This window comes from Myodes glareolus, chromosome 14 (genome assembly GCF_982192425.1).
Source record: "Myodes glareolus chromosome 14, mMyoGla1.1, whole genome shotgun sequence".
Taxonomy (NCBI): domain Eukaryota; kingdom Metazoa; phylum Chordata; class Mammalia; order Rodentia; family Cricetidae; genus Myodes; species Myodes glareolus.
This window is the reverse complement of record NC_142039.1, coordinates 23,543,739-23,557,226: the sequence shown is the minus strand read 5'-3', so window position 1 is coordinate 23,557,226 and position 13,488 is coordinate 23,543,739. Positions and strand designations below refer to the sequence as shown.

Sequence of the window (13,488 nt, the reverse complement as noted above, 5' to 3'; positions counted from 1 at the left end):
GACTCAAATGACTGTCTTTTAGACTACTAAATGTCTCATTAAAAAAGAAAAGCCAGTCTTATTTGAAGAGCTGATAACTATACATTTGTGCCTTTGTGTTCTTACATACACTTTCTTGTTTTTTTGAGACAGGGTCTTTCTACGTAGCCCTTGGAACACACAGATATCCTCCTGCCTCTGCCTCCAGAGTGCCAGGATTAAAGGCATGGACCACCATGCTCAACTGTATACAGGTTTTTAGCGTCAGCTAAACATGAGAGTGTGACAGTTGCCATGAGAACATTTGTGTGGCTGTCTGCAAGAGTCCAAGGTGATGTTTCTTTTCCCCTCATAGAATTATTTTTATTGGAAGAGCAGCTGGCAAGGCAAGGTTACCAGATTTGACATTTGTCAGACATTTTCTCAAAAATGATAAGAGTAGGCCTATCACTTCAAAGCAAACAATAGGTGGTATTTGTTAAGTAAAAATAATAAGAAAAGAGGCAGTTCCACCGGCGCAAGAAATCCAATAGGTCAAATCAAACCGAATCAAAATACCCATCGTTTTATTCAGGTGGCCAAGCACATGGCAGGGAGACAGGAAAGCAGGGAGCCCATGCAGATCCGGAAACCACGTGTTTCTCCTCTGGGAGCCCACTTAAATACCCTGTGGGAGTGCTGGGATTTGGAGTCCAGACCAATACAACTCCCAGGCCAAGGAGCTGGGATGGATGCTAGGGGCTGGGGCTACGCTCCCAACTTAACATTCCAGACTCTTTGGATATAGGGGTGACAGGAGATTGAAGTGATAATTATGATTAACATTTTAGGCTCTCTTTGGAAAAAGGGCATAGACTCAAGTCTGGCTACTTCCTCTGGGCACGGAGCAACGTGGGAAGGGGAGAGCTGGCTGTTGGTAGGTCCACCTTTAGTGGGAGGTGTGGCTGAAGAGGCATCTTGTCTGCTGTCATTCCGGAGACATCGGGCATTTGTTTCTTGAGGGAGGTAAGAGGGCAGGTGTCTAGAAGGAAAAAATATTGTTATTACTAGATTTTTGAAATGGGACTAGCTTTGGGATGAGACATAATAGCAGAGGAAACCAGATTTTAGTTGGCAGGTGTCCACGATCCAGAAGAGCTGGTACCAATGAAGTCCCTGGAGCTGGTACAGGTGCTTTTGGCATTGTCCTGGGAGTGCTTTGCAGGTTGGTCTTGGCATTTGCAGTAGGAGTAACCTGAAAAAATATGCCTAAAACTGGAGGGTCAGGACCACTCCATGGTTTTCAGGTCTGCATGGGCTCCCTACTTTCCTGTTTCCCCGCATGCACTCGGCCACCCGAGAGCATCTTACTTAATAAAACAATGGGCATTTTGATTTGGTTTGATTTGACCTAATTGTATTTCTTGCACTGGCCGAGCTGTCTCTTTTCTTATTATTTTTACTTAACAGTATTTGCTGGCAATAAAATTTGAGCTTCCAAATGAAAATTGAAAGTTTGGATTGTTGATATTTGCCATTGTAAATTTAAGAATCTTCAATGCTTTAAGAATTTTCCATTCAGGTTGGTATTAGTATTTATTATTCTGAGTTTTTTGTTGTTGTTGTTGTTATATACTTAGTGGCTTCGTATTTAAAAGTCCCACAGAACTAATGAACCATAATTTTCTGAGCAACAAATGCATGGCATTATAAAATCATACATGAATACCGTTTTAGAGTACAAGCAAGACCAACAGATTTTTATGTGTGATCATGAATTTTGGTAGATGCGGTCTCACATTCCACACTGCAAATGATGTTTAAGCAACAGTTTGATATGACATCAAAGAAGAATAACCCAATTTTCTGAAAGGAAACCCAAAGCCATTTAAATGTTTACCTCTCCCCACTGTCTCTGTGAAGCTGGGTCATCACTTGCTTCAGAAAGCCGGGCATTGACAAGACCCACAAAACTGCTCTTGAGAGTGCCACAACTTTCCCTACTTTCTGTCTTTGAGAAAGAAGTATTTTTGGCTTTTGTTTTCATAAAAAGACATTACTTATGTGAACAAGTCATGGTATTTTGATTATATTTTAAGTTTCTATGTCCTATGTTTATATATTTAAGTATTTCACAGTTTTACCTTCAAGTACAGTAAAGATGGATACATGTACCTCACATAGCCACAAGTCAAAGTCCTTATTGACTTTTTAAATACACTTTATAATAAAAATCTTTGTTGGAGTTGGAAAGATATCTCAGCAGTTAGAAGCATTGATTGCTTTCCCATATGTCCTGGGTTCAATTCCCAGCACCCACATGGGGGCTCACAACCATCTGTAACTCCAGTGTCAGGGTAACCTAACAACCTCTTCTGGTCCCTGCAGGCACAAATGTGCTATACAGACATACATGAAGGCAAGACGCTCACAGACATATTTTTTTAAAGTGTGTGTGTGTGTATGTGTGTGTGTGTGTGTAAACTTGTATTGTGAGTGAAGACTCACATGTGCCAACAACATATGAGCAAATCAGAGGACAATATCAGGTGTTGGTCCTTGTCATACACTTTCTTCGAAACAGGGTGTTTCTTGTTGTTTGTGGTGGTATATACTGGCTAGTTGGCCCTTGAGCTTCTGGAGAGTCTCCACTCTCTGCCTTCCACCTTGCCATAGGAGTGTAGGCATTATAGGCTTGTTTCGCTGCATCTAGCTTTACATGGGTTTTGGAGATCCAAACTCCTCACACTTAAATGCCAAGTTCTTTACACACTGAATGGTCATCCCAGTTCCTTTTTAAGTGTTTTATTTATATATCAATTATACACAACAATTGGGTTCAATATAAGATCTTCATGGATGTATATAATACATTTCTCAGTAACTTTTAAATGTCTAGATCAGTGGTTCTCAACCTGTGGGTCATGACCCCAAAGGGGTCAAGCAACCCTTTCGCAAGACTTGCCTAAGACCATCAGAAAACACAGACATTGACATTATGACTCATAACAGTAGCAAAATTACAGTTTTGGAGATCAGTCTTCTGTCCTATGTGAAGTTGTTGAAGATCTTTTCCCAATCTGTAGGCTGCCACCTTGTCTTGTTGACCATGTCCTTTGCTTTACAGAAGCTTCTCAGTTTTAGGAGGTCCCATTTATTAGTTGTTGCTCCAAGACCAAAAACACTGATGACAGCTTATGCTGGAGAGGATGTGGGGTAAGGGGAACACTCCTGCATTGCTGATGGGAATGCAAACTGATGGAGCCACTTTGGAAATCAGTATGGCAATTTCTCAGAAAATTAGGAAACAATCTACCTCAAGACCCAGCAATACCGCTGTTGGGTATATACCCAAAAGATGCTCAATCATACCACAAGGACATGTGCTCAACTATGTTTATAGCAGCATTGTTTGTAATAGCCAGAACCTGGAAACAACCTAAATGTCCCTCGACAAAAGAATGAATAAAGTAAATATGGTACATTTCCACTGCTACTCAGTAGTAAAAACAATGGCATCTTGAAATTTGCATGCAAATGGTTGAAACTAGAAAAAAACATCCTGAGTGAGGTAACCCAGACCCAGAAAGACAAATATAATATGTACTCATTTAAAAGTAGCTTTTAGACATAAAGCAATAAAAAATCAGCCTACAGTCTGCAACTCCAAAGAACCTAGACAACAAAGAGGACCCTAGGAGAAACATATATGGATCTACATATATGTAGAGAAAAAGACAAGATCTCTTGAGTAAATTGGGAGTGTGGGGATCACAAAAGAGGGTAGGAGAGAAGAGAGGAGGAAAGGGGGATGTGAAGAAAAATGTATAGCTCAATAAAAACAATTAAAAAATTAGTTATGAAGTAGCAACAAAAATAATCTTGTGATTGGGGGTCACCACAAGATGAGGAACTGTATAAAAGGGTTACATCATTAGGAAGGTTGACAACAACTGGTCTAGAGAGTCACACTTTTTTTTTTTTGAAGAGAAAGGAGCCAGTGTATGGGGTGAGAGGCTGCAAGGAGAGAATTAAGCCATGAAATGAGAAACATTCCCTCTGCCATAGTTTCCTAATTTTTGAATTGCAGCAGTGTGGCCATCACAAGGCAGCCCTTTGTGAGTCATGGGTACTAAGTAATTCTGTTTAATGTCTTTCCTGGGTTCTCTTTCAATGTGCCTTTTTTGTAAAAATCAGGCAAAGACTGAGTGTTTGACCCACAAAAACATGCTCCAGAAAATAAAACCCACAGCTACCTGTGTCCTCCTTTTGAAGGGAGCAGAATTGTCTCACCCAGCTGTGACTCCTCATCTTCTGTGGAACTGTCTGCTATGGGTTAATTGTTTTCTGGTGATGTCAGCCCTGGTTTTCCGGGAGGCAGTTGACCACATATCCAGGTACAGTCTGTCCTGTCTGCAGCAGCCAGGCAGCGATGGGGGAGGAGAATGCTCAACAGTCTCTCTCTGGGCAGATTGTTGCTGTGGCAATCAACTGGGGAGGCGGGGTCACTTATTATCATTTTTTTCCTGCTTTTTCTACTTCATAACAACTGCCAACCATGTTCTCATATCCTCCAGAATGGGAAGTTGCTCAGATTACCTAGTGCTCCAAATTCCTAACTAACCTCAGAAAAAGAAGAGAATATTCAGAGTTCAACAAAGTCTATGGATGATAAGACTCAGTGGATAAAGGCGATTGCTTTGCAAGCCTAGCAACTGGAATTTGATCCCTGGAACCCACATAAAGGTGAAAGGAGAGAAGAAATGAAGTTGTCCTCTCATCTGTAAACATGTGCTGGAGCATGTGCACCCACACACATACATACACACACAAACAATAATAAAAGTAATAATAATAATTTAATAAATAAGGCTAGAGTGATAATTTCACAGTTAAGAGCACTGAGCTCAGGTCCCAGCACACATATGGCAGCTTGAACCATCCATGATTCCAGATCCTAAATTTCAAGGGATTTGACACCTTCTTCTGACTTCCTCAGGCACACACACACACACACACACACACACACTCACACACACACACACACACTGTATACATAAATGTGCAAACAATGAATTCAAATAGATAAAATTAAGTAAAACAATTAAAACAAAAACAAAATATAAATTTGATTAGGAGAAGAATAGGACTGAGTCAGCAACCTGGACTGGAGTGGGCCTGGGACAGCCAAACTCCACAGGAGCAGGCCTGAGCCAGTGAACTAGACCAGAGTGGTCCTAAGGCAACACATTCCACAGGAATAGGATTGATCCAGTGCCTTAGGCCAGAGTAGGCCCGGGATGATGAACTCCAAGGGAACAGGAGCAGATCCAGATCAGGGACATTTGCGGAAGAAGGACTGAGCCAGAGACCTGGGCCCGAGCAGACCTGAGACAGCAAATTCCACAGCAGCAGGTACAGGGGAGCAAATGTTGAGCAAGCTAGTGGGCTAGAGCCAGAGACCTTTGTGGGTCTGGGTGTGAATCTGGGTCCTCTGAGGGAGTAGGCCTGAACCCGGACCTCTGTGGGTCCAGGCATTGGTCTGGAACCTCCCAAGGGAGTAAACAGGAAACAGAAACCTCTGTGGGTCCTGGCACACCCAAGGCTGAGACCTCTAAGGGAGAAGATCAGAGCCAGAGACCTTTGCAGGACCAAACCCAAGCCAGGGACCTCCACAGGAGCAGATCCAGACCAGGGACATTTACAGAAAGAGGTCTGAGCAGGTAATATGGATCAGAGCAGGCCTGAGACAGCAAACTCCATGGGAGGAGAGCAAACCCCAGGAGTGTAGAGTGACCTCCAGGAACACAGAGTGACCAATGAGAACCGTGGCACTGATTGTACCACAAGGAACAATCATCTGAGCCTTGGATCCACTGGCACCTAGAAGATTAAATACCAGAGTTACAGACAGCCCTAACCACACCGATTAGATGAAAAGATGAGTAGACAAGGTAAGAACACATGCAACACCACAAAGAGCAACACGACACTAGATCTAGAGACCCTACAACAGCAAGACTTGAACAACCAAATACAGATGAAGCAGAAGAAAATGACCTAAAAAATAACTTCATGGGGAATGTTAGAAAGTCTTAAAGATGAAATGAGAAATTCCCTCAAAGAAATGAAGGAAAAGACAAAAAATTAGAAGACATCAGCAAATCCCTTAAAGAAAACCAAGAAAAAGCAAACATATGAAAGAAACTATTCAAGACTTGAAAACTTAAATAGAAACAATAAAGAAAATACAAGCAGAGGGAATTATAGAAACAGAAATCATGAGAGAATGATCAGGAACCACAAATGCAAACATAAACAGCAGAATACAAGAGATGGAAGAGAGAATCTCAAGTGCTGAAGATACAATAGAGGAAATAGATTCATCAGTCAAAGAAAACATTAAGTCTAACAAAAGCTTAACACAAAATATCCAGGAAATATGGGACACCATGAAAAAAATAAAACCTAAGAATAATAGGTATAGAAGAAGGAAAAGAAGTACAACTCAAAAGCACAGAAAATATATTTAACAAAATCATAGAAGAAAACTTTCCCAACCTAAAGAAAGATATGCCTATGAAGATACAAGAAGCTTACAGAACACCAAACAGACTGAAAAAAAGTCCCCTTGCCACATAATAATCAAAACACTAAACATACAGAATAAAAAAAGAATATTAAGAGCTGCAAAGAAAAAAGGCCAAGTAACATATAAAGGTAGACTTATCAGAATTACACCTTACCTTTCCCAGTAAGCCACGACCTTGACCTTGTGGTGCTACACAGATTATTAGAAATGGGTTAGATCAAGATGTGAGAGTTGGCCAATAAAAGGCTAGAAATAATGGGCCAGGCAGTGTTTAAATGAATACAGTTTCTGTGTAATTATTTCGGGGCTAAGCTGGCTGGACAGTGGGATGCAACCCTCCGCTCATCCTTACAACACAAATGGATCAAAGACCTCAACATAAAGTCAGCCACACTGAACCTTGTAGAAGAGAAAGTGGGAAGTACACTTGAACGCAATGGCACAGGAGACCACTTCCTAAATATAACCCCAGCAGCACAGACACTGAGAGAAACAATAAATGGGACCTCCTGAAACAGAAAATCTTCTGTAAAGCAAAGGACATGGTCAACAAGACAAAATGGCAGCCGACAGAATGGGAAAAGTTCTTCACCAACCCTACATCAGACAGAGGTCTGATCTCCAAAATCTACAAAGAACTCAAGAAATTGGTTATCAAAAGAACAAATAATCCAATAAAAAAAATGGGGTATAGACCTAAACAGAGAACTCTCAACAGAGGAGTCTAAAATGGCTGAAAGACACTTAAGGAAATGCTCAGCATCCTTTGTCATCAGAGAAATGCAAATCAAAACAACTCTGAGATTCCATCTTACACCTTTAAGAATGACCAAAATCAAAAACACTAATGACAACTTATGCTGGAGAAGTTGTGGGGTAAAGGGAACCCTCCTCTATTCCTGGTAGAGTGCAAGCTGCTACAGCCCCTTTGGATATCAGTTTGGCAATTTCTCAGAAAATTAGGAAACAACCTTCCTCAAGACCCAGCAATACCACTTTTGAGTATATATCAAAAGAATGCTCAACCATGCCACAAGGATATGTGCTCAACAATGTTCATAGCAGCTTTGTCATAGCCAGAACCTGGAAACAACGTAAATGTCCTCGACTGAAGAATGGATAAGAAAAATGTGGTACATTTACACAATGGAATACTGCACAGCAGAAAAAATAACGACATTTTGGAATTTGCAGGCAAATGGATGGAACTAGAAAAAATTATATTGAGTGAGGTAACTCAGACCCAGAAAAAATTATTATATGTACTCACTCAAAAGAGGTTTTTAAACATAACACAAAGGAAACCAGCCTACTAATCACAATCCCAGAGAACCTAGACAACAATGAAGACACTAAAAGAGACATATGTGGATCTAATCTACATGGGAAGTAGAAAAAGACAAGATCTCCTGAATAAATTGGGAGCATGGGGACTTTGGGAGGGGTTAAAGGGGGTGAGTGACAGGGAGGGGAGCAGAGAAAAATGTAGAGCTCAATAAAAATCAATAAAAAAGTTTATTAGGAGTAGCTTTTCAATCTTATTTATTAATTTCCCTTGCTAAAGGAAGCACATGGTTTAACGAAAAATTTAAAAGTGCATATATATATTATATATATATAATTACATTTTCTTTGTGGGCAGAGGTTTTTTTTGTTTGGGAGGTTTTGTTTTTGTTTTGTTTGTTTGGGTTTTAGTGTTGGTGGTGGTGTTGTTTATGGTGGTGGTGGTTGTGGTGGTAGTGTGTGTGCATGCACAGTAGCACACATGTGGAGATCGGAGATCATCTGTGGGATTGTTTTCTCTTTCCACCATGTTGTTCCTGGTGATCTGAACTCTGAGCCATCTTCAGATTACCTTTGTTAGCTATTCTGCTATATGGGAATGATGAGTAACTGATACAGAAAATCAGTATCAGTAAGGGTGGTATCTTCTCATTGTTCCTAAATAAACGAATTTTATTCTATTCTGTTTTATGTTCAGCCCTTCTCTGTCAATACAGAAAGAAAACAATTTACCCTGGAGGTTCCGAGGTAGCACCGCATTCCTGTACCACCAAACACTTGAGTATGGAGGAGAGGAGAGTGGCTTCTGACCGCTAATGGAGTGGTTGACCACACAGCGGCCTCTAAGATGCCCATCACCTTGTTTCTTCCATTACACCCCTGGGTCCCCATAGCCACCCCATGTCCAGATCCTGTTGTCCTGGTGTTCATTTTATGGTTTGTGGAAGAAGTATGTTACCTCTTTTTTCTTCTCCCATGGTGAACACCTTCCTTTGTTATTCTTCCCACACATTTAAGGTCTAGGCCTCGTGCGACCCTTTGAGGAGGAAGTCAACCATCTGGCAGATAGGCAACTCCTATTCTCTCCCTCCAGACAACAAAAGCAAAGCTGTCATCTACTTGAATGGAGAAAGCATTTGCATTGGTATTATAAATACTAGTGTGGAGAAGGGAGAGAAATTCCAGGAGGGAACAATTAACAGCCAAGCAGTGGTCTGGCATATTCTCTCCTCAGTAACTCCTCCTAAGCAGACAATCTTCCCATGCAGTCCTGGCCCTGGGCCTGCCTGGTCAGTAAGAGAACAAAGGGCCGATTCTGTATTTCTCTCTCAAATGGGATTTGGTTGGAGTTCTCTTACTTAGGGAGGTCATTTCCTTAGCCTCCACTCCCACCCCAGACAGTAAGGAGCTGGGGTCCTTCTTGACTCTATCACCTCCTGGAGATTCTCCCACCTTCTGCTCTGGCTCCAGAGCTCAGGTAAGTGCTTGCTGAAACCCTCCAAGGGTACTGTGACCAAAGTAGAACGGAGGAATTCCTCACTGGGTCCCGCAAAGCTCTCCTTTGTTTTCATGCCCACCTCCCCATCGTTCACTAGCCGGCAATCAGACGGCCTACCTTTCTTTCTCTCAGTTCCACCCTGCCCTCCTCTTCCCTATGCCACTTCCAAGAGACTTTCTGCAGAAGAATTGTCCTTGACCATGACCCACCACTACCTCCATCCTCTCCATCACTGCCTTTATTTCCTTTGTAGCATGTGCCAAAAAATATGTGGTGACCTCATTTGGGCTTACCTGTTCATTTCCTTGATAACTCAGTCACAGTCAGGGCCTGAACTTGATGAAGACCAGGACTCCATGCTGTATTCATTCTGTATTCTTCCCCTCCAACCACATCTGCCCACGAGGCACTCAGTAAACAGCTGTGAGCTGGTACAAGCATTGCAGGAAATTCTCCATTCATGTCATTCATTTCCAAAGACAACTGAACCCTGTTTTTACCTGAAGAAAAACCATTATTCCTATCTGAAAACCTAAGGAAATCACCAGGTTTGAAAATCAAAGACAAAGAATGTACAGGCAATTTCTATTCTACAGAAAACTTCAGCTCCATTGAAGAAAGGAAAATGTTGGGCTGGAGGGATGGTTCAGTGGTTAAGAACATTGCCTGCTCTTCCAAAGGTCCTGAGTTCAATTCCCAGCAACCACATGGTGGCTCACAACCTCATCTGTAGTGATGTTTTGTGTCCTCTTCTGGCTTGCAGACATACACACAGAATATTGTATACATAGCAAATAAATAAATATTAAAAAAAGAAAGGGAAATGTTTATTTTACTGAGAGACAAGATTGGGTTGGGGGCAGGTGCAAAATCGAGAAAACAGAAGGGGAGATGGGAAACACAAGGCCCAGGTTGGTTTTTTACAAAAGGTTTTCCCTATACCTGGATGGAAGGTATTGCCGTGACTGCTGCTGGCCCTGTTGGTGTTTGACAAGGAAAGCTGCCTTTCACACAGGTCTGGCATCCGCTCAATTAGCAGACCAGCCTGGATGCTGCTCTTGGACTCTTGTCTAAACAGGACCTGGCCTTCAGGCAACCACAGGGGCGGGGGCGTCGGCGTCTGTGGATGGCAGCCCAATCCTGCCAGACCAACAATGGGGGAGGACCTTGCTCCTTCTTAAACCCCAGCCAGTCAAGCCAGGGCTAGAAAGCCAGACAGACAGCCGCCCCTTGAAGTCTCCACCTGTCTTTACTGCGCCTGGGAAGAGGAGCCCAGCCCGCAGTTAGCGCTTGGGAACAGAGACCGGCCTGGTCACCTCTGCCGCATCACCCACGGCCTGCCAGCATGGCCAACCAGCTGACTGAGGAGCAAATCGCTGAGTTCAAGGAGGCCTTCTCCCTGTTTGACAAGGATGGGGACGGCTGCATCACCACCCAGGAACTGGGCACTGTCATGCGGTCCCTGGGTCAGAATCCCACGGAGGCTGAGCTCCAGGGCATGGTGAATGAAATCGACAAGGATGGAAACGGCACTGTAGACTTTCCGGAGTTCCTGAGCATGATGTCCAGGAAGATGAAAGACACCGACAGTGAGGAGGAGATCCGGGAGGCCTTCCGAGTGTTCGACAAGGATGGCAACGGCTACGTCAGTGCTGCTGAGCTGAGGCACGTGATGACCAGGCTGGGGGAGAAGCTGAGTGATGAGGAGGTGGAGGAAATGATCCGGGCAGCAGATACAGATGGTGATGGGCAAGTGAACTATGAGGAGTTTGTCCACATGCTAGTGTCCAAGTGAGGCTGCCCCAGAGGCTGCGATAGCCAGGTGCCCATGAGGCTCCTGGGCTGCGTGCAAGTTTTGCTGGACCATGGCTACCCTCACTGTGGTGAGAATCTTACCCAGGCCTTGGGTGTCTTTCCCTGTTTCCCAGCTTCCTCTGGGTTCTGTTGCATCTCAGGCAAAGTGGACTTCATCCACCGGACTGCATTTCACTTTCTCTTTTTCTGTCAGCCTCCCACCTGCTCACACCCCTTGAAAGAGAAAGCCTCAGGCTCAGACAAGCATCAACTCCTCCCAGCCCTCAAGAGCCGACACAGACTGTCCCATCTCTGCATGGTCAGTGAGCCGAAGGACCCATGCTTCTTTTTTTCTTTTTCTTTTTGTTTTTTCTTTTTCTGTTTTCAACAGAAATGATCATCAACTCCATGGCATAAACCAGGCTGGAAGCTCCGTGTGTGTGTGTGTGTGTGTGTGTGTGTGTGTGTGTGTGTGTGTGTAGGGGTGGAGCAAAAATGAAGAGATCTTCTTAACCTAGTAGCATCTCAAAACCTCCTGGGTAGGGTTCTACCAGGCACCCAATGCTTAGCATCAAGATGGCCTATAGCCATCAGTCTGCATCACAGCTCCTGGAGCATCTTAGACCAAAGACTTCATCTGCTGTTCAGTTTGGGAAACATCTGGGTATCGAATGAAGGGCAGTGATGGGGACTTCTATGACTGAGGTCAGGCCATCTGGAAAACATCATTTCCCTTCGGTGAAGCTCTGGTTTGTTCCTTTTTGTCTCATGCAAACCTCTGTGGTTCTTTTTTTTTCTAAGCTGGGAGTAAAGCTGGGGGTCAGTTGTAACACATTTGTATTCATCTAGAAGGAGCGAAATTTGGGTGACAGAGAGAGGGAGGCTGCGGGGGAATAAACAAGACACCTATGTTCCTCTGTTGTTCCCTTTTATGTTTCTAACTAAACCCTGTTTCCTCCAACTGTCATTGTTTGTTTGTTTTGTTTTGTGTAAGTGCAATAAATCCCTGCATTGGTGCATATAGAAAACTTTTGGATGCAGTAAGTCTCTCCATGTAATGACCAAGTTGGTAGCAAAGAACAAGTAGATATCTCAGTAAGGGGCTGGACATAGAGAGCTCGCTGATACAATGTTTGCCTAACACCCATGACGCTCCGGGTTCTCAAACATCACATAAACCGGGCCTGGTGGTACAAACCTGTGATGCCAGTATTCGGGAGGTAGAGGCAGCCGAAGTTCAATGCTGTCCTTAGACTCCAACCTGTGCTGGAAACTCCAATTTTAGAAAAGAAGGGAATATATGCAAAGCTGCTAAAATGCCCGTGTCAATCACAGGAAAGAAGGATCTCCAAGTGTTTACTCCTATTTCCCTCTGGTCACTCTGATTGTTGTCAAGTATCTGGTAATGAGAAGGTTGGGGAGGGTTCTAACTGCAAGATGACTCCAGCCAATGTGCAAGAGCAGCTTAGAGCCCGTTAGCCCTGTCCACACTGGCCATGCCCAGAGGTTGCAGCAGGGTGTCCAGAGTCTGAGGGGCCTCCTCAATCAGCATCTGAGTGCCAAGGGAACTGAAAGTTCAATGTTTCATGAACTGGACCCTAAACCAGGACTCAGCAAAATTGTTGATCTTCCTTGGTCCCCACATCTGCCCCCCACCATTGATTCCTCATTTGTAAAATAGTGAGGGTGGGCTCTGGAGTGGGACAGCCTGGGGTTGCAACCCAGCCCTTCTCTTACCTCCATGGTTGTGCTCCTTTATGATGCCAGGACCTACACACTCTCCTTGTTAAGTGAGAGGTACTGAGTCTGTATAGGAACTCACAACAATAGAGTAGCCACGACTCTTTGTTTCTTCATCTTACAACTGAGGAACCTGAGGGCATGTCTTAGGTTTGACCCCACTTATGGCTGGGCATGGCCCCTTTACCTTCACTGTGATGACAAGGGTGGCCTTTCTCCAAACTGCAAAGGATTATAAAAATGGTATTTTCTTTCTCCCTTTCTTTCTTTCTTTCTTTCTTTCTTTCTTTCTTTCTTTCTTTCTTTCTTTCTTTCCTTCCTTCCTTCCTTCCTTCCTTCCTTCCTTCCTTCCTTCTTTCTTTCTTTCTTTCTTTCTTTCTTTCTTTCTTTCATTCAGTACTGGTGAGTGAACCCAGGCCCTTATACGTGCTAAGCAAGCACGATCACTGAGCTATATTCTCATCCCATGAACACTATTTTTAAAAATTTTGTTATTATTCTGTATTCATGACATTTATAGGAGAGTACAGGTGTCACGGTGCACACGTGGCGGTCATAAAACACTCTCATTCGCCCCAGAATGGAACCCAGGTTGTCAGACTACACAGCAAACACTTGACTT

At 43.4% G+C, this 13,488-nt stretch overlaps 1 protein-coding gene and 1 long non-coding RNA gene across 2 annotated transcripts; one reads left to right on the top strand and one right to left on the bottom strand.

Annotated features, from left to right (window-relative positions):
- Positions 1–528: 528 nt before the first annotated feature.
- On the bottom strand, positions 529–4,939 carry LOC125417619 (uncharacterized). Its single transcript, XR_007237178.3, has 2 exons — positions 4,215–4,939; positions 529–1,000 (listed from the first exon to the last, which is right to left on the bottom strand). It is a non-coding gene; the product is annotated as an uncharacterized LOC125417619 (long non-coding RNA).
- Positions 4,940–10,554: 5,615 nt separating this feature from the next.
- Calml3 (calmodulin like 3) lies at positions 10,555–12,087 on the top strand. Its single transcript, XM_048461175.3, has one exon. The coding sequence runs from the start codon at positions 10,678–10,680 to the stop codon at positions 11,125–11,127; it is 450 nt and encodes a 149-aa protein (XP_048317132.1). The 5' UTR covers positions 10,555–10,677; the 3' UTR covers positions 11,128–12,087.
- Positions 12,088–13,488: the final 1,401 nt, after the last annotated feature.